The sequence below is a fragment of the Cyprinodon variegatus genome, unplaced genomic scaffold, assembly GCF_000732505.1.
Source record: "Cyprinodon variegatus isolate N-32 unplaced genomic scaffold, C_variegatus-1.0 Scaffold210, whole genome shotgun sequence".
Classification (NCBI taxonomy): domain Eukaryota; kingdom Metazoa; phylum Chordata; class Actinopteri; order Cyprinodontiformes; family Cyprinodontidae; genus Cyprinodon; species Cyprinodon variegatus.
In genome coordinates this window covers 157,374-179,138 of record NW_015150663.1, presented here as the reverse complement: position 1 = coordinate 179,138, position 21,765 = coordinate 157,374, and the positions used below count along the sequence as shown (strand labels likewise).

General features: G+C 36.5%; 2 protein-coding genes across 3 annotated transcripts in view; both read right to left on the bottom strand.

Annotated features, from left to right (window-relative positions):
- Nucleotides 1-1,688, bottom strand: part of LOC107088227 (neuronal acetylcholine receptor subunit alpha-9-II-like) — a 5,522-nt gene extending 3,834 nt beyond the window's left edge. For both annotated transcript variants that reach the window (XM_015380251.1, XM_015380252.1), the window contains exons 1-2: nt 1,511-1,688; nt 1,102-1,247 (exon numbers count right to left, since the gene is read on the bottom strand). In XM_015380251.1, the coding sequence (XP_015235737.1) occupies nt 1,102-1,247; nt 1,511-1,559 (195 nt within the window). In that variant the 5' untranslated portion in view covers nt 1,560-1,688. The remainder of the gene's footprint in view (nt 1-1,101; nt 1,248-1,510) is intronic.
- Nucleotides 1,689-6,912: 5,224 nt separating this feature from the next.
- LOC107088242 (ubiquitin-conjugating enzyme E2 K) lies at nt 6,913-20,592 on the bottom strand. Its single transcript, XM_015380278.1, has 7 exons — nt 20,234-20,592; nt 19,596-19,689; nt 17,404-17,462; nt 17,221-17,303; nt 16,343-16,442; nt 8,203-8,331; nt 6,913-8,109 (listed from the first exon to the last, which is right to left on the bottom strand). Exons 1-7 carry the CDS (start codon nt 20,294-20,296, stop codon nt 8,035-8,037), a joined length of 603 nt encoding a protein of 200 aa, XP_015235764.1. The 5' UTR covers nt 20,297-20,592; the 3' UTR covers nt 6,913-8,034.
- Nucleotides 20,593-21,765: the final 1,173 nt, after the last annotated feature.

The following is a 21,765-nucleotide window of genomic DNA, read 5'->3' as shown; positions in this document are numbered from 1 at the left end:
ACCGGTAAATCGAGAGCTTCGCTTTTTGACTCAGCTCTCTCTTCACCACGACGGACCGGTACAGCGCCCGCTTCACGGCAGATGCTGCACCAATCCGCCCGTCGATCTCCCGCTCCCTTCTTCCCTCATTCGTGAACAAGATCCCAAGATACTTAAAGTCCTCCACTTGGGGCTATTAATTAATTAATTATAATTAATTAATAGCCCCACTTGGGGCTATTAATCTATTAATTTAATTACAAATAAACTGTTATATGTGTTAGTAATGTTACAAAATTAGAGTTTGAGAGGATATTAATAGTTTTTATTCCTGAGACTATGAGGAAAAGATTTGGAATAATTGCCTATCGATGTCTTCCATGGATTCTGAGCTATTTTTTTTCTCTTCCATTTAAAACACATCTTACATCATCTTAACAGCAAACAGGTATAACTTCTATTTTATTCCTTGCTGCTTATTAGCACCTCTTGACAAGAGAGACTCAAATGATCAAGACAACAGCAGTCCAGAATCATCTGTCAATATCAGGTGAATAAGAGCCCATAACCCAACAGCACATAGACGCATCAGGTAACAAAACACCATCACTCAGTCTTTTAGTCAGCTCTCTTTCATGTGTACTCTGATATAACAAACCAACAGCAGCACACATCTTGGTAGATAGATTACATCAAAGTGGTGTGCTGTCTCACTAAACACATCCACCATCCAGCTGGTGATTCACTGAGGGCTGACACATCACTGAACCTGAACGGCAATCTGAACCTGTTGAATACCAGTAGGCCGTACAGGGAGCTTTTAACAGTTAACATGTCTGCCTATCATTTGTTAGCATCAAGAGATGTGCTGCTTCAGTGCAGCAACAATAATTCGCGTCAAAGCTCACACACTGAAAGACTGTCTAAAACTAATCATGTTTATTTCCAATTTGATTTGTCTTAGGTTATGATAATTGCTGATGTTTTGACATATTTTGATATGAAGGCTTGGTCATTTGAACTTTTTAAACATTTTACTTGCTTTAGATGTGAAGAAAGCTCCAGAGTGTGGCATATTGGTCTACAGTACATCCTGAGACAGGCTAGTAACCCAGTACACACCATGTCTTTTATCTGAGAGAGGGTGATCTGTAATGTCACATTAAGCGCTCTGTCTGTGTCCTCCACAGGCCGCAGGGCACTGGAGTAATTCTCCATCAGGTCATTCAGGAGCTTCTGGGCAAAGTGACCCTGAGCACAAAGAACCACTGAGAGAAAAAAAAAATGTTAAGATGATAAACATATGCATTATTCTAAGCAGCAAGTCATTCTCAAATGCTTGGATTGGGAAGAATTTGCTGCTTTTGTTGTTCCTATATACAACATTTCATAATCAAAGTGCATTTGCAGCAGTACATTATTTCAACATCCTGCATGCACTTATTGTGCTATACCTTGTTGATGATTGAAAAGACATAATCCGCAAGAAAATAAGAAAGCCAAAGTTGTAGGAGAAAGAATTAAAACTCACCTTCAGGAAGCAGCACTGTCAAACAGATTACCTGGATCATCTTGAACATCTCTGGATTTCTCCCAGATCAAAGTAAAGGTAGCCTAAAGCAGGAATCCGACTGCTTCTTTCCCTTAAAAGTCTTACATGACGGCCGTTCAACCCCAGTTGAACTGAGTTGTAGATAGCGGGGCAGCGTTTCATCTGGCCGAACCTGCAGCTCTCACTGCTTAGTGGGGGAGGCGGCATGTCTAGCTGACGGGACAGGGGAAAAAAACCCTGGCTATCATATAGCAGCAGAGCGAGAGAAACAGGATGCCTATGAATCATTGCCTCAGAACACATAATGAATTTTTTTTCTTGGTAAAAATATATTCAGCTGGGCAGCTGCTACAAAAAATAGTTTGAGATCAGTTAGCACTGATCTAATATTTTATTATTGAAGCTTCATGAAAATCATGAAATTTTAAATAGAGTAAATATTACTATAAAGATATTACATTTATTTTTCGTGTTTCTAATTATTCTTCGTAATTTATAGATCACATTTAGCAGTAAAACTGCCATGTTAACAGACCTTTGCAGCATAGGGATTTTGTTTTCTAGACTTTTATGTAAACAAACATTAATTTAAACTGCAATTTTCAGGGCAGTCAGATTTCTGCTGATAATATTTTTTTTTATTAGAAATTGAATATACGGAGAACCTTATTTTATTCTTATATATTATTTTACACTGTTTTTATGGGAAGGATGTAATTTTACTTATTTTACTTACTTATTTTGTTTTGTATTATTGTATTATACTTTATTTTGCTCAAGTGTTCCTCTTTTAAATGGTTGCACTGCAAGAAAAGACTTTCCTGCAAGGGATTAATAAAGTAATTCTGATTCTAAATCTATATCCACTCAGCAGACCTGGATAACAGAACCATGTTTGAAAAGCCTGTAAAGGCAAATTTGGGGTCAAAGTAAGACTTTGAATCTACTAGCTTGTGCGTTTTAAACATATTATTCATCCAACATTTTCACCTATTTTTTCTGATATTTACATGAACAACCAGGTTAATATTTATATGAACTGCCACTAATATTGGAATATCTGATTTTGACAGATTTTGGAAAAAACAAACACCAGACATGATTTTGGTTTAATGGTGGCCCACTGTTCTAGGTAAAATTACTCATGTTATTTAACGTTCATTTTAACAGGGTCCAGCTTTTTATCCTGGCTGATAGTGTTTAAATCTGCAGAGCTTTGGGCTGCTTCAAAAGTTTAATGTTTTCTGTTTCATAGTGGGTTGCTATCTATGAAAATGTAAAAATGTAACAGTGTCCAATTTTTTCAGACCCTGATGTTGATTTGAGATGTTAAAAAATGTGATGGTATTATTTCTTCTTGATTATTCAATCTGATTTACAAAGTGGGTCTTTTGGTCCACAATGCAAATCAGATGAATGCTTGACGGAAGTACATGTTCTTTGGTTTGAAATTCTCACCTGGACAACTCCAGAAAATCTTTTTGTCAGCATGATCAAAAAGGTTCATTTTTCAGATGTTCATCCAGACAGGCTTTCACCAGTTTGCAATTGCATGAAGGCAGCTGCAGGATTTGGAGGTTTAAAAGAGGAAAATAATTCAGAAAAACTCGTTTTAGCATAGACCAGGCAGGAAAAGCTAACAATAATTTCCAGAACTCGTATAAACTCAACCCTTTCTGAAACTAATATTATTCACGCTCTGGAAACATAGGACCCTCAGCCCAAATAAATGTTTTGATATACCTTATTTTGGGCATCATATAATGTGATATCTTTGAGGGAGGACCTTTACACTGGGATGAAATTCTGGTAATTTTTCTTTACCTTTCAACTGGCAATAACTCTAATATAGAGATCTAGAATCACTTCTCCCAATAAGTAAGGTTGGATGCATAAATCACATGTACACAAAATAATAGAATGGTATTAAAGGTATAATCGTATAATTTTTAGAAAAAAAAAACTGTACAGATGTCATTTTTAATTATGGTGATTTACGCTTCAAAGCCAAAAATGTAAGTGCACTCTCACCCACCCCTCGTACTCCTGGGTGGCACAAGGTGTCCTCCACCAGAGGGTTCTGAAGTATCTTAGCTGTTCCTTGAACTGCACATTTCTGGACTGAGATCTCGGATGTGTCTCCAGGTATCTGTTGGAGCTGCTTTTCCAGTGTCGAGGTTACTGCCCCCAGTGCACCAATGACCACAGCCGCTACCTTTGCCTTAACCTTCCTGGTTCTCTCTACTTTTTCCCTCAGGCCTTTGTATTTTTCAAATTTCTCATGTTCTTTTTTTTTTTTTTTTTACTGCTCTTTCCATAATTTAGGGTGGCCGCATCACTCATTACAGCTGTAGTCTGCTGCGTATTAATGATCACAATTTGCTGTTACTTGCCCACAATCATGTTGTCTCTTTGTATCTGGACGTCCCACAGGATCTTAACTCTGTCGTTCTCAACAAACCTTGAGAGGTGGCTCCCATTTTGACCTGGGTATCTCAAGTTTGTATTCTACACAGATGCTTCTAAACACTATACCAGCGACTTGGTTATGATATTACATGTATTCCTTTCCTGCCAGTATTTAACATCCTGCTGTGAGATCGTAGATTGTTTCTGGGGCATCTTTGCATAACCTGCACCTGGGATCTTGCCTGGTATGGTAGGTCTGGGCTTCTATTCCTCTGCTGCTCAAGGTTTCCTCCTTTACTGCCATGATCAGTGCTTCTGTGCTGTCCTTCAGTCCCATGCAGGGTTTTTTTTTTTCCTTCATTTCCAGCTTCTACTGTCTGAGACATTCACTAAGCGCTTCATCCCTTGAGGCCATCTTCCTGATGTATTCTTGGAGCTTGGATGTTTAATCCTTAATGGTGGCTCTGATGCTCATTAGGCCTCTGCCTCTTTCTTTGTGGTTAGTCTGTGAACATTGATTTTGGGTGGTATTCACCATGCATGGTGGGTAGCTTCCATGTTTTAACATCAGTGGCCTGAATTTCCTCCTTCAGCCAACTTAATTGTCCAGCAATGTTACTGATTACTGGTAACATAATGTTACCATGTTCCCATGTCCATTGATATTTTTTTTTTAAATGGACATAATTGGTGGCTTGTTTTAGGGGTTAAAAATATGCTTTACTCCTCTGTTATAATCTGATTACTAATAAGGCATAGCTGTTGATTGCCTGGACCTTGTTCTTACCATCTGATGGACTTCTCAGAATTTGCCTTACTCATTGCAGCTATTTGGCTGTTACTGCTTTCCTTGTGGCCTTTTTGTAGTTGCCATTTATGTTCTACATCTCCTATTCTCCCTTCTGGGAGTGTGATCCCCTCTGTGTGGATTACCTTTCCTCCCGTTGCCCCTTGTCACCATCCGGCCACATTTCTCAGGCTGAACAACATTTCAATATGATGGCTGTAGATCCCAGTAGTGTGGATCAGTGAGTCAATGTCTCATTTACTCTCAACTTACAGCTTGATTTCATCTGTGTACAGGAGGTGGCTGATTTCGGCCATTTCGGAGTCAGTATCCATAGCCAGTCTTGTTGATTAGTTGGCTGAGGGAGTTCAGATATATACATATAAGCAGGAAAGACACAGAATCTCCTTGGGATATTCCACCTTTGATTGAGATTTTTGAAAGTGGCATGAAGTTAGCCTCAAGTGTGGTTTTCCACAACCAAATGGAGTTTGAAGGTTCTTAGAGTACTGCTGACCTTGTACAACTTCAGGCACTACAGAATGTATATGTGCTGAATTGAGTCAAAGGCTTTCTTGTAATCAAAATAGGGAGTGCATAGGTTTGTTTGTCTGCTTTTACAGTCTTGGGCGACTGTTATGTCAACAAGTAGTTGGTGTTTAGGTCCTCTGGTGTTTTTACCCATGCCTTTCTGTGCATCTGCCATGTGTTGATCCATTGTGCCTGCTTAACTTTACCGCCATGCTTGTCTCTCCATGTTGCCAATGCTTGAAGTCTTTGGCGGTTTCCAGGGCCTCAAGTATGGATATTTGTATTTCTGCATCATTCCTTTGCCTGATAAACCGATTTGGAGTTCTGAGAGTTGGCTTACTTCTTTCCTTGTTGCCTTGATTTTGGCTTCTAACCTTCTCTTCCATGGAGGACATTGTCTTCTATGGGCGTTCTTGTTTTTGCCAAGCTACTTGAGGATCAATAATGCTGTACTGTATATCACCTCATTAGTTTTTGATTGTTGCAGCAGGGATTGTACTTAGTGCTTTATTCACATCCACCAGGGGAACTTTACTCAAGCCCATTGCCTTGGGTGACAGGTTCTCATCTGAGCCCTAATTTTATTTTTTTCAGGTCAGTTGTTCCCCCATTCGATTATTTAATCATTGGGGTTTGATACCCAATATCAGGAAGGTCTATATATATATATATATATACATATATATACACACACTTCAAAATCCCCTTTTCCTTAGGAAAGCCATTTAGGTCCAAAGTGGGAGTTTTTTCTGAGGGATACTGTAGAATTACAAGGAAGCTCATTTTAAATGAGCTCCGATAATTGTGAGCTCAATATTTAATGAAAATTAAAAGATCAGGATTTTGCAAGTGGCTGTAAAAGCATTTAGTTTCACTTAAACTTGCAAAAAGATACCAACATATTAGTGGGTGTGCATATATTTGAGCCTGCAAGAATAATTTTTTCCCCAGTTAGCAGGAATGGAATCCACAAGTTTTCAAGGATGGGAGGAAATTCAAAACCAACTTTTAGCTTTGCAGAAACTTTAAAATTCAAAACATGGGGATATGGAGCCTCAACGCTACATTTTGTGACCTTTTTTCAGGATATTTTATGAGATGCTTACATCCAGTGTGCAACAGAACAAACCACCTAGAGGTAGTTGAATTTTGCTGGGCAGTAAAATTAACTCCAAAAAGTTCACATCACTGTGCAACATTTGGTGTGAATAATGTCCAGTCTACTGCCAGGAGTTTGGGATATATTGAACATAGGCATGCCTTGCAATGATACAGGCCATCTGTTAAGCCCATTCTTTTACAAAAAGAGAAAAAAAAAATTTGAAAAAAGCTCTTTAAAAAACTAACAAAACACTTTACTTACGGTAATCAAATGCAAAGGCAGTGATACTGCACACAGCTGAGAATATGCTTAGTGTATGTAAAAAAAAAAAAAACTGACTTAATGAAAACAAGTGATATATCTCATAGCTCTTCTGTTGTCCTAGAAAAAGCCATGCAAAACTGTAAATAAATAAAAAAAAATTCCTGAGTAAAATTAACTTTTTTTTTTTTTCAATTTCTAAAATCTTTTGCATCCAGTGGGGCAGTTTTTTCCTCAAAAATTACCAAAATAGCATTTTCAACAACAACAAAAAAGGTAGAAATCAAATGTCAGATTAATTTACACAGACTTTAATCTTTTTATTTACAGATTGGTCATTGACATTTATTTGTTGATGCAATTAAGATGAGGTCATATTCTTCTAGACTTGTCACAAGTTGTGTTGAACATCAATTTGAACATAAATTTTGTTTGCTTTTCTCTCAGATTAAAACCAGGAAATCAAATGCATCCATTTTCCTAAATAAAAGTGTTTTAAAACAAAAAGGAGAAACCCCAGATGAAGAGCAGTAATTTAAATCCATGTGTGGCAAAGGTGGAGGAGAGGGATCTCCAACAGGAGCTGCCAGACGCTGACTGATGGATGGTAGGTGGGGGGGACTTGGCATGAGGATGGCTACTGTGAGAACACCTCTAAGACACTTGATGAGCTGTTTTCACAAACGCAGAACAGGCCGACCTACACGGTTGTACTACAGTATGTTCTGAATTCTTCCATGACAGCAAAAAATCATTGGTTTTCAATCTGATGTTTTTTCTTTTTCCTTTGAATTAAATATACTGACACTACAATACAACTGCTAGAAAGATGTTCTCAGTTATCAGCAACCAGTTGATGCCAAAAAAACAGATTTATTTTATTAACTGTTGTCTGTTCTCAAGACCCTCTATTGAGATATTTAATCTATGGTTCAAAAAATGAGCCAAAAGTGTACTTAATAAGTAGAAGGTCCAAAAACTAAAAGCTGCCTTAGGTGGCTTTACCCTCTCCAACGAAAAGTTAGCATGAATGAAAATAAATGCACTGCATAGGCAAGGAAAAGCCGCTAACAGCTGCTTTTTGGATAGAGCCAGAAAACTGGGACAAAGACTGACAGAAGTGGGCAGGGTTTGGCATCTACTTTGCTTCAAAAGGACTCAGATGTGGATGTATGATTGTATTACTAAGTAACAAGGTGAGTGGCCTTAATCATCCAGAGGTATGAACTGACAGAGTTGATGATTGGAGTGTGATACAGCAGGTGAGATGTCACACAGTGGGGATAAAGAGAAGAAGGGGAATGTGTCCGATGTAAAACAGAGGGTAGGATCGAGCAGGATTTGCCTTCAGACAGCAGAAGTTTGTAGGAGAGACAGACGTGCGGATCAGGAGGAATACGACAGGCGTCAAATTCAGTTGCTGAGGAGGAGCTCTGTTGCCGTCTCCACGTCCCAGGATTTTGACGACAATGCCACTATTACTGCATTCTGGAGATAAAGGAAAAACCAGGTGTTAACCAGCAGCAATGCAAGACAACATTAAAGGAGAGAGCGCTAAACAAAATAATTAAGTCCACTCACTTTTTCGAAGCCCATGGCACAGAGTTTGTCTATTTTACGTGTGTACTCTGGACTGGAGACGGGAGCTCCTGCGTAAACGTGAGACCAGAGTCTTGCCGTCTGTTTAAACATCTCTGGGTTTTGCTTGTACTGTGTAGGGAACAAAAAAACAGAATATTTCATATGTATGGGGGCTAAGGTGACAGCTTTCAATAATGCTCCTTGTTAGATCATTTTTAGTTACCAGATCCATGAGGTTTAGAAGATCATCTATTTAATCACAAAAAATACAACGGTCATGTATATCACCAGGACTCAAGAGTAAGGGTGCTCCGATTGATCGGTCACTGATCGTTATGGGCCGATAAAGGCTTTAATTAGTTTGATCGGCGGTCTCCATAAAGGCCGATCAGATGGGCCGATGAGACGCACTACTTGTTGGATTGGATTCACTCCTCCGATTCCTCTGTAGTTGCTCTGCATTGGTATGCGACTGGAAGTGGGGAAGAAGAAGAAAACGGACGGTGGCCCGGTAGTGCATTTAGGTAATCTACGCGCAGCTAAAATGGCGGCCTCCCTACATTCACCAGTCTGGCAGTGCTTCAAGACAATACATTAGCGATTTGCAACGTGTGTGCCAAGGAAATTCCACGAGGCGGATGAACCTCTACCTATCAGAGCCAGTCATCCCACGGAGCGGACAGCCGCTTGTTTTTTTGCAAGACAATAAAAGTCATTTCCCCGCTCTCGCACAAGCAGCACAAGCCTACCTCTGTGCTCCATGCACAAGTGTAGATAGTGAGCGACTTTTTAGCACAGCAGGGAATATTGTAGATTAGAAGAGGAACAAGCTGTCTGCCAAAAATGCAGAGATGCTTATATTTTTAAAGAAAAATCTGCCACTGATGCTTAACAAGTAAGCTTTAAGAGAAATGGATTTACTAATCTCTATTCCTCTTCTTTCTCATTGACTCATGATTTCCATGCTGTGCACTTTAAATGTATGTAGATTTAAAGGAACTAAAAGAACATTTAAAGTTAGCATTTGTTTGAAATTTACAAAACTTTATTACTACTGAAAAATGTCTGCAGTGATTAAAAGGACATTTTAGATTTTGAGCTAGGTCAAAAAGCCAAACAATTACTGATATATTATCTAAAGATGTGTGACTGTTCCGTCATGGCTTCTATTTTCAGTTAATTACCACAGGACAAGCCTAAAATACATACCTTATGCCTTTTTATCATGGCATCCCAAAAATATTTGATTTTGTTTTCTTTGCTCTGCACTTTAGGTTTAAGTACACTTTAAGTTTGTGTAAATTAACAATGACAGATTTTTTGTATCTTATTTAGAAATAAGGCTTATTTGTTAAGCTCTAAGCTGTTTAAGACGTTTCTAAGGAAGTAAAATGTTGAACGTTTCTTGTCAATAGAAGTATACAGTTGACAATTCACAATACATTATCTTCTGTTAATTTGAACACATATAAATTTTTGTTAAGATTATTAAAATTGAATATATGACATGATAAATAGAAGGCTTCAGATAGACCCAGTGATCGGTGACCAGTGATCGGTATCAACCAATACTGCTTTCAGCAATCGGTGATCGGCCCCAAAAATCCTGATCGGAGCACCCTTACTCAAGAGTTTAAAGCTTTTTCATTCAGATGAGAAGTCATTGTTTTTGGAATTTGAAAAGGAATCTGCTTAGTCAGTCATTTCATCTGGATAGCATTAAAGTGGTCTCCAATAATGACGTCAAAGAAAAAAAAAACTTTGCAATAAATAAGGACTTGTCATTTAAAGTCTACTTTAAACATATTTCCTTTTTTCATTTCTTTCAAAAAAAAAAAAAAAATCAAAAATTAGAAATCTTGTCTAGGGGTGATGGTCAGAAACTAATCCATGCATCTTTTGCTTCAAGGCAGGACTATTGTAATTCTTTACAATCAGAAGTCCACACACTGCAGGTAAAAGCCTTCAGCTGATTAAAAATGCTGCATCCAGAGTCCTGGTGAAAATTAAAAAGAACGATCATACTTTTATTTCACCCTCCCCTTATTGTCTTCTTGATAAATCCAGAGCAGAATTTGAAATCCTCCTACTGAAGTTAAAGCCATAAATAACAAAGCTCCACCAGTTTTAGTCAGTGAAGCAGAGACACTGTCTACACTTAAGACTAGGCTTTATACTTTTCTTTCTGATAAAGCTTATAGTTAAGAGTGGCTCAAGTTATTCTGTGCTATCGCTATAGTTATGCTGCTATAGACTTGAACTACTGGATGATATTAGAAGCACTTTTCATCATTCTGCTTTGTTGTACTTCTACCCTCCAATTGTGCAGTATTTGTTAGTTCAAATTCTAACTTTATTCCCCGCTTTTTGTCATAATCTGACCTGTTTTTTGTTTGGCTGTGACACCCTCATGGAAAGAAATATCGGCTGGGCTTCTGTCATCATCAACTTTAGTTATACATGATATCGTCCGTTTTTCATTGCTTAGCCCCGTTTCTCTCAAAAGGACTCTCTTTCAAGAGAATTATCAGCTCAGCTTTTACAGAGACTAATTGCATGTGCTCTTTCATCCCTCTGACATGAAAACTGGCTCAGAGCTCATCTGCTTAACTGTTTCTTTCCACCTATGGAGCTAGTTTACCATTAGCTTTTCTAACAAAATTAAATTAAAAATATAGATCAGGCCTTTTTTTTCCTGTTTTATGTCTGCTTCTGTCTCCTTAAATCCCCAGTCGGCCTCGGAGAAGGCCGGTCACACTGAGCCTGGTTCCTCTGGGGTTTCTTTCTGTTAAAAGGGAGTTTTTCCTCTCTGCTGTTGCTGTATACATACTTGCTGCAGAGTCAATGGCACAATGCAAGCGAAGGACTACTGTAGCTGCATACTTATCCAGGAGGAGTCAATTTTGCAGTCAATGACTCGATGTAATCAGCAGTGTCCTTAGATAGGAAATTTTAAGTCTGTTCATATAATTTGATTTAATTTCCTCTGTAAAGTGCCTTGAGATTACGTGTTTTTTTTTTAATTTTCTATAAAAATAATCTGAACTAAATTTACACAGCAAATTTATTTATATAGTAAACACTCATGTTCGTATAAACCAGTGACCCAATAAAAGTTTCCAGTAGTTAAGTGTTTTATCCATATATTAACTTTGATAACTGGGGAAATAGCTGTCAATTAGTGATATAGCCATTATAATACATAACAGTTGACAACTTCACATAAATAAGCGCATCTTTGTCTAGATGTCAAATACCCCTATAGAAGGGCACAAAAAGTTTCCACATGAAAAAATCTTTGCCAAGTTAAAAAGGTATATTGTCATTAATTTAAAGCCTGTTCATCATTTGTGATTCATTCTTAATCTAGTCAACAATGTGTTGTTTTTGACTGGTTTTATACAACAACTTGGCGTGATTAGAACACTTTAATGGAAAATATTTTAATCCAATGATATGCATCTCAAGTATCCAGGAAATAGTTAATATTGAAGTATCTTTTTTTTAGAATCATGAAACTTGAGTGATTAAAGTTCAGATCATATTTAATCATTTAATCGTTTTAAATTTATATGATGATGTGTTACAACAGCAGACAGCTGAATTAGTGCTTTTCATACATGAACACAAATGGCAGAGCTCAGAAAAGAAGAGGTAGAACAAAAAGTTTTCATTCCATGATAAAAACTCCAATCTTATCCGGAAAATACCTGGGAAAAAAATACTTTGTGCAGAAAAGGTTAAGCCCAGAATTATTCATGTTCCAGTCAAGTTTTAATTTAGAGGTTGCTTTTATTAAGCCAGAATGATTTTTCCTAATGGCAATGACAAAGTGTCTCCCAGAAGACATTTTACAAGTGCATAAGTGTTGGATTTTTTTCTTTTTAGCTTTTATTAGCATTTGAGCAAAGGAAAAGAGCATGTCCAAAATTTTTCACCCCCTTTGCAAACTGTCACAGTTTATGAGAAAATGCAAAGTTCTACCACACCAAACAGTCCAAGCTGCTCCTAGTCACCCTAATTTATGGGAAAAATCAGTTTCAATTAACCGAACGGACACTGCACTCTGCTGGGTACCATAGACACAGACCAAGGGGGATGCTACTTCTCCTGGTAAGGCATACAAATATCTGCGTAGCCTTTAGAAATGCTCAACTAAACAAAGACGAGGCCTTATGTTTACATTTTTGTTAATTTCAGATTTTTTTTTTTTTTGTCAACATGTGCTGTTTTACGGATTTAAAATAAGGACCAGGGAAAAAGAAAAAAAAAGAAAAACTTTAAAGGTTTAAATTGTAACCCTAACCCTATTTAAACAAAGCCTTTAAACAGAGGTCAGCCCTACTACCAGCCTTGCTTAGCTTGGCAGTAAGAGGTTTAGAGTAGGCCTGGGCGATATGGTTGGAAAATCTCGTTTCTGATTTTTATTTTTTATTTTTTTCTGTCCCCTTATAATTGCTTCATAATAAAATAAATGATAACTGCCAAGCTAAGCAAGTTAAAATATATATTTTTGATAAATAATTGACCAATTGTTGAAGAAATATCTTCTTTTTATTATTTTGTCACATTTAATGGCACACAAATTCATATTATTAACTACTTTTTCAAGCAATTTTATATTATTAAGTCCTTTATTTATTTCTGTAAGCATTTTTAATTATGGCAGGATCGGTCCTCCATAAGTAACACCTACCTGAAGGCATCAAAATCATTTTTTTTTTCAATTCATCTAAAAAAGACAAAGTTATTAAGCCAACATGCCTGAAAAAAAAACAGTTTACACTTAATATAAAACAACTACTACACATTTTATATGCATAGAAAATGTCTAAAACTTAACAAGTTTTGATGTTCAGAAATTCCACTTCATAAGTTCTGGATAGATGACAAAGATGGTTTTTAATCTTTAAATGAAAAAAGGTTTTGTTTTTGGTACAATTACGCTTCAATCAAGCTCTGAATAGATTGGTCTTTCAGCTAATAGCAATCTTGTGTAATTGCTTACATGACTGATAAGTTGTTTTAAAATTTTTTCAATAATTGATAAATAACAGTCAATGTGAATAATTTACCTTTTTGGGCCAATTTTCAGTCATGCGAGAACTTTTAGGATCAAGTAGATTTTGGGCTCATTGTGCGTCCTGCGTTGTGTAATATACGGGGGGTAACAAGGGATAATCAGACTCTCCCGACCACCTCTCGATCACTAATCATACAGTCAGAGGAAAATCAGATGTGAAATTCAGTCAGCCCTTGTGAGGTGATTGTAAGCGTAAACTTGCTCTTGAAGCTGTGTTAAAAAACCGATTTACCTCGATTTTGCACCTTGTTTGTGTGCAAACAAGAGAACTCTTATTCCTCTCTGACTTTACTTCAGCATAAACGAGTCCGACCAATGCCATCTTTCCACTAGGCTGAGTCTGATGTGTGGTTTTTCAGAAGATTTTAATCAAAAAGTTGAGCTATGGCCAGTAAAAAGCACCATGAAAAAAGGAAAATACAAAAAGATTCTCTGCAAAACCATCAGGCAAACTACAGAGAACCTTGGCCTTGAGTATTAGTCGACATTTTAGGAAAATAACTCAAAACATGCTACTATTTTGAAAGTTCTCCCACTTAGAAATAATGGAGGGGTCTGAAATTTTCATTATAGGTGCATGTCCATTATGAGAAACATAATCTAAAAAAAAAAAATACAAATCCAGAAATCACAATATATGACTTTTTAAGTATTTATCTGTATGATACAGCTGCAAATAAGTATTTGAACATCTATCAGCTAGAATTCTGACCCTTAAAGACCTGTTAGTCTGCCTTCAAAATTTCCACCTCCTCTCCGTTTATTTTCCTAAATTAGATGCACCTGTTTGACGTCGTTAGCTGCATAAAGACACCTGTCCACCCAATACAATCAATAAGAATCTAACTACTAACATTGCCAAGACCAAAGAGCTATCTAAAGACACTAGAGACAAAATTGTACTCTTCCATAAGGCTGGAAAGGGCTACGGGGAAATTGCCAAGTAGTTTGGTGAAAAAAGGTCCGCTGTTAAAGCAATCATTGGAAAATGGAAGAAGCTAAACATGACTATCAGTCTCCCTCGGATTGGGGCTCAATCCAAGATCACACCTTGTGGGGTCTCAATGATCCTAAGAAAGGTGAACAATCAGCCCAGAGCTACACGGGAGGAGAAGGTCAATGACCTGTAAAGAACTGCATGGCAGGGAAGGTTCCCCTGCTTAAACAAACACATGTCAAGGCACGTCTTAAGTTTGCCAGTGACCCTTTGGATGATTGAGCGGAGTCATGGGAGAAAGTCATGTGGTCAGATGAGACCAAAATAGAACTTTTTGGTCATAATTCAACTAATCGTGTTTGGAGGAAGAAGAATAATGAGTACCATCCCAAGAACACCATCCCTACTGTGTATGGGTATGGTTTTCTGCACATGGGACAGGGCGACTGCTCTGTATTAAGGATGACCAACGCCCATGTATTGCGGGACTTTGGGAAACAATCTCCTTCCTTCGGTAAGAGCATTGAAGATGGGTCGAGGCTAGTAATGCATGATAACAATTTCAACCAACATCCAATAATTTCATGACCGATAACAATTCCGATAATGATAGTTCATATTCAATATCCTCTTTGGATAATCTGGGGCGCTCTTCAATTTTTTACTTTGTGTCATCACACAAAACATTTGTCTTTGGCTTTAATTAACAGCAGCAAAAGACAATTCAATTGAAACACAAAGAGCATCCCTTGAAAATTCATTGTTGAATCAACCTATGGTTTAACTGCAGAGATATTTGTAAAGTACAGTATTTTTCAAATATAAGATTATATGTACTAAAGTCACTTAGTAACAAAAAATGAAAACAAAAGTCGAAGAAAAATGGGCATCTTACAACATTTTTCACAATCTGCAAAGTTATATCTGGAGCAAAGTAAAATATTTTCAAACATAAAATTAGATCTACCAACACATGTATATCAGCTTCGATATCAAAAAATGTATGTACATGAAAGTGCATCCTCAAAAATGTGAACAATCAACAAAACATTGCCTGAATGCATGAGGCCTTGTAGTCATTGTGTGTGTAGCATTGCTTTTTGCATGTTTAAAATCTTAATCCAACCACAGAGCTGTTAAGCTTAACATGCTAACCGGACTAACATCTGACTTCCATATGTCTGTGGTAAAACTTAGGTGCAGTCCGTTTTTGTTGATCAAGTTGTGGATGTGTGTTGTGTCTACCTTAATAAGGGAAGGCAGGGACACGTCTGAGAGGAAGTAATGGCACTGGATGGTGTAACGTGGCTCCGAAAGAGCTATTTAGTTACGAAAATCCAGGTTCTCAGAGACAGAAATAGGCTAGTTTTCGAGCGCTATAAATTCCATCACTTTGTTGTTAATAGCTTTAGCTTTTTCACTTTCTCTTGAAATGTTTTTTTAAGGCTTTCAAAAGTCTTCTGAATGGAGACATCTGTCCTGCGTATTGGTATTGTCTTAGCCTTAGCATCGCTACCTGCCACCATAACTGCTTCATATTGTTTCCATATTGCTTTGCCACGATGACTATTTTTCAGGGGAGTTATTAGGTTTGATTTGTTAAAACCTGAAGCCTTTTTTCCTCCTCTGAATTCTTGCAGAACAAGTTTTAATGAATCAATTCAACACCAGTCTAATTTCAAGTCGAGAACAAAACTTGTGGGTTGAAGCAAACTGACCAAGTCAAAATTTGCCAGCTGTATGAATTATTTCAGGTTTTGAGGTGGTTAAAACCTGCTGCTATCTTTTTAAATGTACGCTTCTACAGGTTAGAATTAGGGGGGGAAAAGTAGGTTTCAGACACTAAAGTGGTGTTTGCATTCTGCTGCTGAAACAATATGAAAACCTTAAATCAAAATGAGTGTGAAAACGGAAGCCTTTTGAAAACGGAGCATGAAGTTCAGTTCATGCTCAAAAGTGCTGCAGAAATACAAACAGATCAAACTGTGTTCTATCCAAATAAATTTAGAGTACAACTACTGATTAGGGGTTCTTCAAAGGTTTTAACATAAATAAAAAATCAATGATAAAAAATGAAAGACAAATAAAGAAACACAAATAAAGCTGACAAATGCACATACCTGATTGGCTACAACGGCATCCTGTGGATCATCTGGTTCTGCAGCTGCCAGTAAAGCTTGTAATGACAAAAGGACTGTCCTCAGTGTCATGGCTGCTGCCCTGAAACAACATATCATTGTAAGTGGCAAAGTACACCAACAAAGAAAACAAACAAAAACAAAAGATGCAGAGACACACAAACGCATTTAACAGAATGATGAAAAAAGCTGTCCATTCATGCTCCAGATTGCACATTAAAAATCTTACCCCATATAGAGGAAATTATCAGACTTTGGTATCAGGGCCATTATTATGGCATGGGAAACATAATGTGCTTGAAAACTGCAGCTAAGTGGAGCCCTCATAACAGCTTTATGGTAAAAACAACAGTTCAGCTGCACAAATGCAATTTGTGGATTTCATCAACAGGATTCCACAGATCTGCAAAGTTCAACAGCAGGGTTCTGCGAGCTCTGTTCACTATGGGGTGCATTTAGTTGGCATGGGTCAAGCCCATCTGTTCCCGTAAGGTTCTGATGTATACACTCCACCAGTATTAAAAAGAAAGCTGCCCGAGTAAGAACACAAACCCTTTAATCGAAGGAAGAAGGAGACTAAAACAAACAGAAGGTCCATTTGTGTAAAAAGTTGTTCTACATTTATAAAGTTTTACATCAGCCTCATGTTCCTCTCTGTTAAAATGAAGAACAGCTTCCGGTTCTTTAAACAAAAAATAAATAAATAGTCAATACAGTAGCAATGGTTTTCTTCACTTAGAGTGCAAGAAATAAAAGTATCCTTCTAGAACCAATTTTAGTCTTTCTGGTAAAATAAAGGTTAGTCTTAGTTGAGAAAATTATGGAGAAACAAATGAAAATCTTGACACCGATTCACTCACCACTGATCTTTAAGAATGTCCAGACATATTGCACCTGTGACCGAGCTGATATTGGGATGCCAGATCTTTGTGATAAACCGCACCTGAGGTATTGAAAGGAGCAATGAATTGTGAGTGGATTAGTAGAAAACACAGTTATTAATGCATATTGTCCATTGGTACAGAAATAGGATGAACCTTTACCTTGGGTGGATTGAATGGATACGTCTCTGGAATTTTAATTTCTAGTTGATATCTACCTCCTGTCAAAAATGAAAGCAATAACAAGATGAAGATAATTGATTGAAATATTTAGGGCTGAAACAATTAATTTGATTAATCGTGATTAATTGATTTAAATAAATGTCATTAATTCAGTAATTGATTAATTATTAACTGGAGTACAGAAACTCTAAAATATGCCTTTAGCTAACAGAGCAACCCGTTTAGAGAAGTAATTATATCAAAACTTTAAAAGAATATCATTTCGCATTTAAGATTTTTTTTTAAAGTTTCAGTCTGTTAATATGTTCTATCAAGACCTCCTCAAGAGGAAAAGTTTTCAACTGGTTTAATTTTGTAAAAAAATCATCTTTAAAGAACCTTTGGCTATCCGATTATTAATTGATTCATCAAAAAAAATCGACAGGTTAATCGACTAGAAAAATAATCGTTAAAGCCCTAAAGCAATTTAACCAAGATTTTTAAACTAAAACGTTAAACAGTGTATACTACATAATACTGAAATTGTAGAAACTAGTAGCACATAATTTCTTAACCATCAGGTAGATCTATCAAAATAAAAGCCCATATAAATCCTCAAGCCTTACAGAACCTCCGTCAAAGGGTACGCTGCACTCCTCTAAATTCATCACTGTTACACAGGTGGGACCTTTGAATATTTGGTTGAAATGCAAAGTTCCCAACACGCCCGTGCAATACTATTGTTTATTATTGCAATGAATGTAGATACTATTGCAATAAACCCACATTTCAATTAATCTTTCCCCATCAACACCATGATCCCATCAATTTTTCTCTTCGGTCAAAATGTTTTTTTGTACGAAGATTTTGTTATGGTGCATGCAATTCAATTTAGTTACGAATAGAGATGAACACAACTAAGTAAATACGCTGTAACATGACTGTTTAATAGTACAACCAACATCTTGCATAAATAACAGTGAAAGTCTTTTTAACTGCCATAATATCTTTTGCAAGGTGAGTTTCAATGCATCATCACTGAACCCTCAAATCAATGTATTCCAAAGGCAGTTCTGGCATTTCCAAATTTATGTTGTGATGATTATGGTGAGTCAACATCACCTTTCACAATTGATCAACATCATTATTTTTGTCACATTCCAATTTGTAGATGTCCTTTTTCTTATGTCAAGAGTCTTTGAGATTGTATGAATGTCTCCAAGAGATCATAATAAGATGAATAAGGTGAGGGATAGCAAAAGCACAGTGGAAGGTATGAATTAATGGATGGTCACAGAGATGAGATCATAAACACATCCTGAGTATGACCGAATACTTGGTAATGTCGCTCAAGGGTTTATTTTTTTTACCAATACTATTAGATATTTAAAAAGAAATTATCAGAGAAAGTGTTTCAAAACAATAAAAATTTCTCATTGCTTTAGGGCTGCATCTATTGATCATTTTAGTAATCAATTAATGTATTGATTTTTTTTTATTTAAGAGAGATACTTTTAGTAAATTAACATTTCTAAATAAGCTAAGATTTGAAATAAGAAAAATTGGTGCATGAATTGCACATGTTGCAAAACATGTAACATAAACACATTTAATTATATAAATCCATTGAGCTTTGCCTTCATTACTGCAGTAAGCAGGTTACTCTTTTAGAAAACTGTGTTTAAGAGTCTTTCTGCCATTACTTTTGGTAACGATTCAATTACCTAATTAGTTGACAATTATCTCTGTAATCAGTTCCTTTTTTTTTTTTTTTTTTTTTTTTTTTTTAGCCCTACAGCTTTTTTCTAAACTTCATGAAAAATCTTTTAAAAGAAATCTGATTTCAATACCGAACAGAGTATTTTAATAGGTTGTTTTTATCAATCGTTCCTTCAGTTCAGAAAACTTTTTTGATGTTGTTCGCATAGCTTTTGTGGGTTGTGGTAGGAGAATTCTTATGATAATGTAAAAATGCATCTCAATTACTATCATGTTTTGTCCTCCTCATACCTGCCAAACCTGTTTATTTTTTTAGACTGCATTTGTTCATTTAACCGATTAGACTGTTAATATGCTTAAGAACCTATGTAGAATAAAATCTGTTATGTGAGTGCATGCTATTCGGTCAATGAGGGGTCAAGAGTCCATTAAAAGTTGGCAGTGACAGCAGTGTCTCTTTAAAAGTTCCTCACCTTCATATGGCGTGTCAGGGGGGCCTGCTATTTCTCCTCTGAGTTCTGTGAAGTTCTCATCCACCAAGTCTACCTTTATTTGGTTTTTGCTTGTCTGGAAGAGTAAACAGAAAGGAAGCATTAAACACTGAGAAGGCTGTTAACAGTCGACTATCCTGTAAACACAATTCACCATTAACTGCCAACTCATGCAACATTGAGATGGTGAAAGGTTGACCTCAACTTGTTGCATGTTTAAAGCTCTCTGTGTTAGAGCGATTCCAATTTGACTCCTAATGATGTATATTGGGTGAAAATGGCACGTGGGTTAACTATGCTTTAATTACTACAACTCCCAAAAACATTTGCTCCGGTTGCCCCAGCTAGCTTAGCGACTAGCTAGGGTGATCACTTAAAATATTCTCAGATTGCTTTATAGGCTGAAATGTATTGGGCTGTTTTAAAGCAATAGGTACTCTTTTAACCTTTGCCTTAACTAAGTGGCACATTTTTGTTAGCTGACGTTTTTGCCTCCTTATTATCAAAGCGTTACGGCTAGCTACAGCTAGCCACTTTAGTGAACAAGCGTCACTCTCATTCAGCCGCAGAAAGTGAAATAAATTGAGGTCCGGCTTGGAGTGGCAAACACGACAACATACCTCTTCGCTCTTCAGGACTTCCTTGAACTCCCGTTTTATCCTCTGAACAGCAATATTGGCCATAGTTTCCACGGTGTAACCGTCCGTCTGGTTGGTTGGGGCCTCGTCGCCAGTCCGACCAGTGAGCTAGCGCTAGCTGCTTTTACCGACAGCAGCTCCTGAGTTTTTTTTTTTTTTGTTTTTTTTATAATACACAGAAGCAAAAATAACAACTGGAATGTCGCACACCTTTTGTCTCGTCCGTCCCCGATGTTAGTGGGAAGTTTAATGCGGGCGAAATAGCCTAACGTGTATCTGTCATCTCAACTGTGCCACAACACAATGGTTGGTGGAACAGAAAACATTTTAATACCAAAAACTGCATGCAGTCTAGAGAGGGTCACGTGACCCAGAGCGTCAGCGCTGCCTCCCATTGGTCAATCACTAAAAAACATGAATAATAATAATTATTATTTTTGTTATAATTATAATTATTATTATTATTATTATTATTATTTATGTAATAATATAAATAATAATAGTAATAATAATAATCATTATTATTATTATTATTATTATTATTATTATTATTATTATTATTATAAGCATCATTAATAATCATTATTATTATTGCTGTTACTTCAATTTTTCTTCGTTCACCAAAAATTTGAAAGAACATAAGAAAAGATGTTATAATACCAGCACTATTCTTTACAAAAAACAATGGGAAGAATAGTCAAACAGTACCATCATTTTACTGTGTATTTTAAAATAATAAAAAATAAACAAAGCCAGTCTTGAGCTAAACTTCAAAGTGAGTGAAAAAAAGGTTTTTATTGGAATTTAAGTCACCATATGTCTTCAGTTAATCATCATTTTAATCTTTTTTTTTTTTAGGCGGGTACCGACATATAGGTCACCGAAAGCATTTTGAGGGCCAGAAGTTTATTCAACTATTGTCACCCATTCCAGGTAGGCAATAAAAAGTTCTAATGGATTCACTTTGTGTTAGTCTTTTTCCTGCTTCACAAAGGTAGGCAGCAGCTTGACAAAGCCATGATGGCAATTGTTTTACATCCAAGTAGTATGCAGTTCTTCATATATATACACACACACATTAATTTCAGATGGCATCAGTATGGCATTGGTATGGGCCGATACTGCACAGCCAGGTATCGGCATCGGGCCCAAAAAATGGCATCGGTGCAACACTAATAAATAACGCTCTAAATATGATTACATAGTAATAAAAATGATGAATATGTTCACAGTTTAAATACTTTTATATGAATAAAAACAAACAGACATTTTGTCAAGTTTTTATTTTTATTAATCATTAATTAAAATAAATAAGGTCCAATAACTTACCACAATCAACAAAAAAACACAAGTTTTGAGTTATCTTTTTTTCTTTAGCTACACAGCCATCCTCATTCATTATATTGAAATAAAAAAAATTATTTTCGTTACATATTTTTGATAATTCAAATTTTTTAGCAGCACTCAACCTTTCAAGATCCTATTAAAAAAATAAACAATAATGAACAAAACAG

Bases quoted from the DNA above. Each gene is read 5' to 3' on its own strand.
- LOC107088242 (XM_015380278.1), bottom strand. From the start codon at position 20,296: ATGGCCAATATTGCTGTTCAGAGGATAAAACGGGAGTTCAAGGAAGTC. The intron at 16,443-17,220 runs GTGAGTGAATCG...ATGTTGTTTCAG, and splicing joins GACATTCTTAAAGATCAGTG to GGCAGCAGCCATGACACTGA. The intron at 8,332-16,342 runs GTATGTGCATTT...TTCCCTACACAG, and splicing joins ATGCCGTTGTAGCCAATCAG to TACAAGCAAAACCCAGAGAT.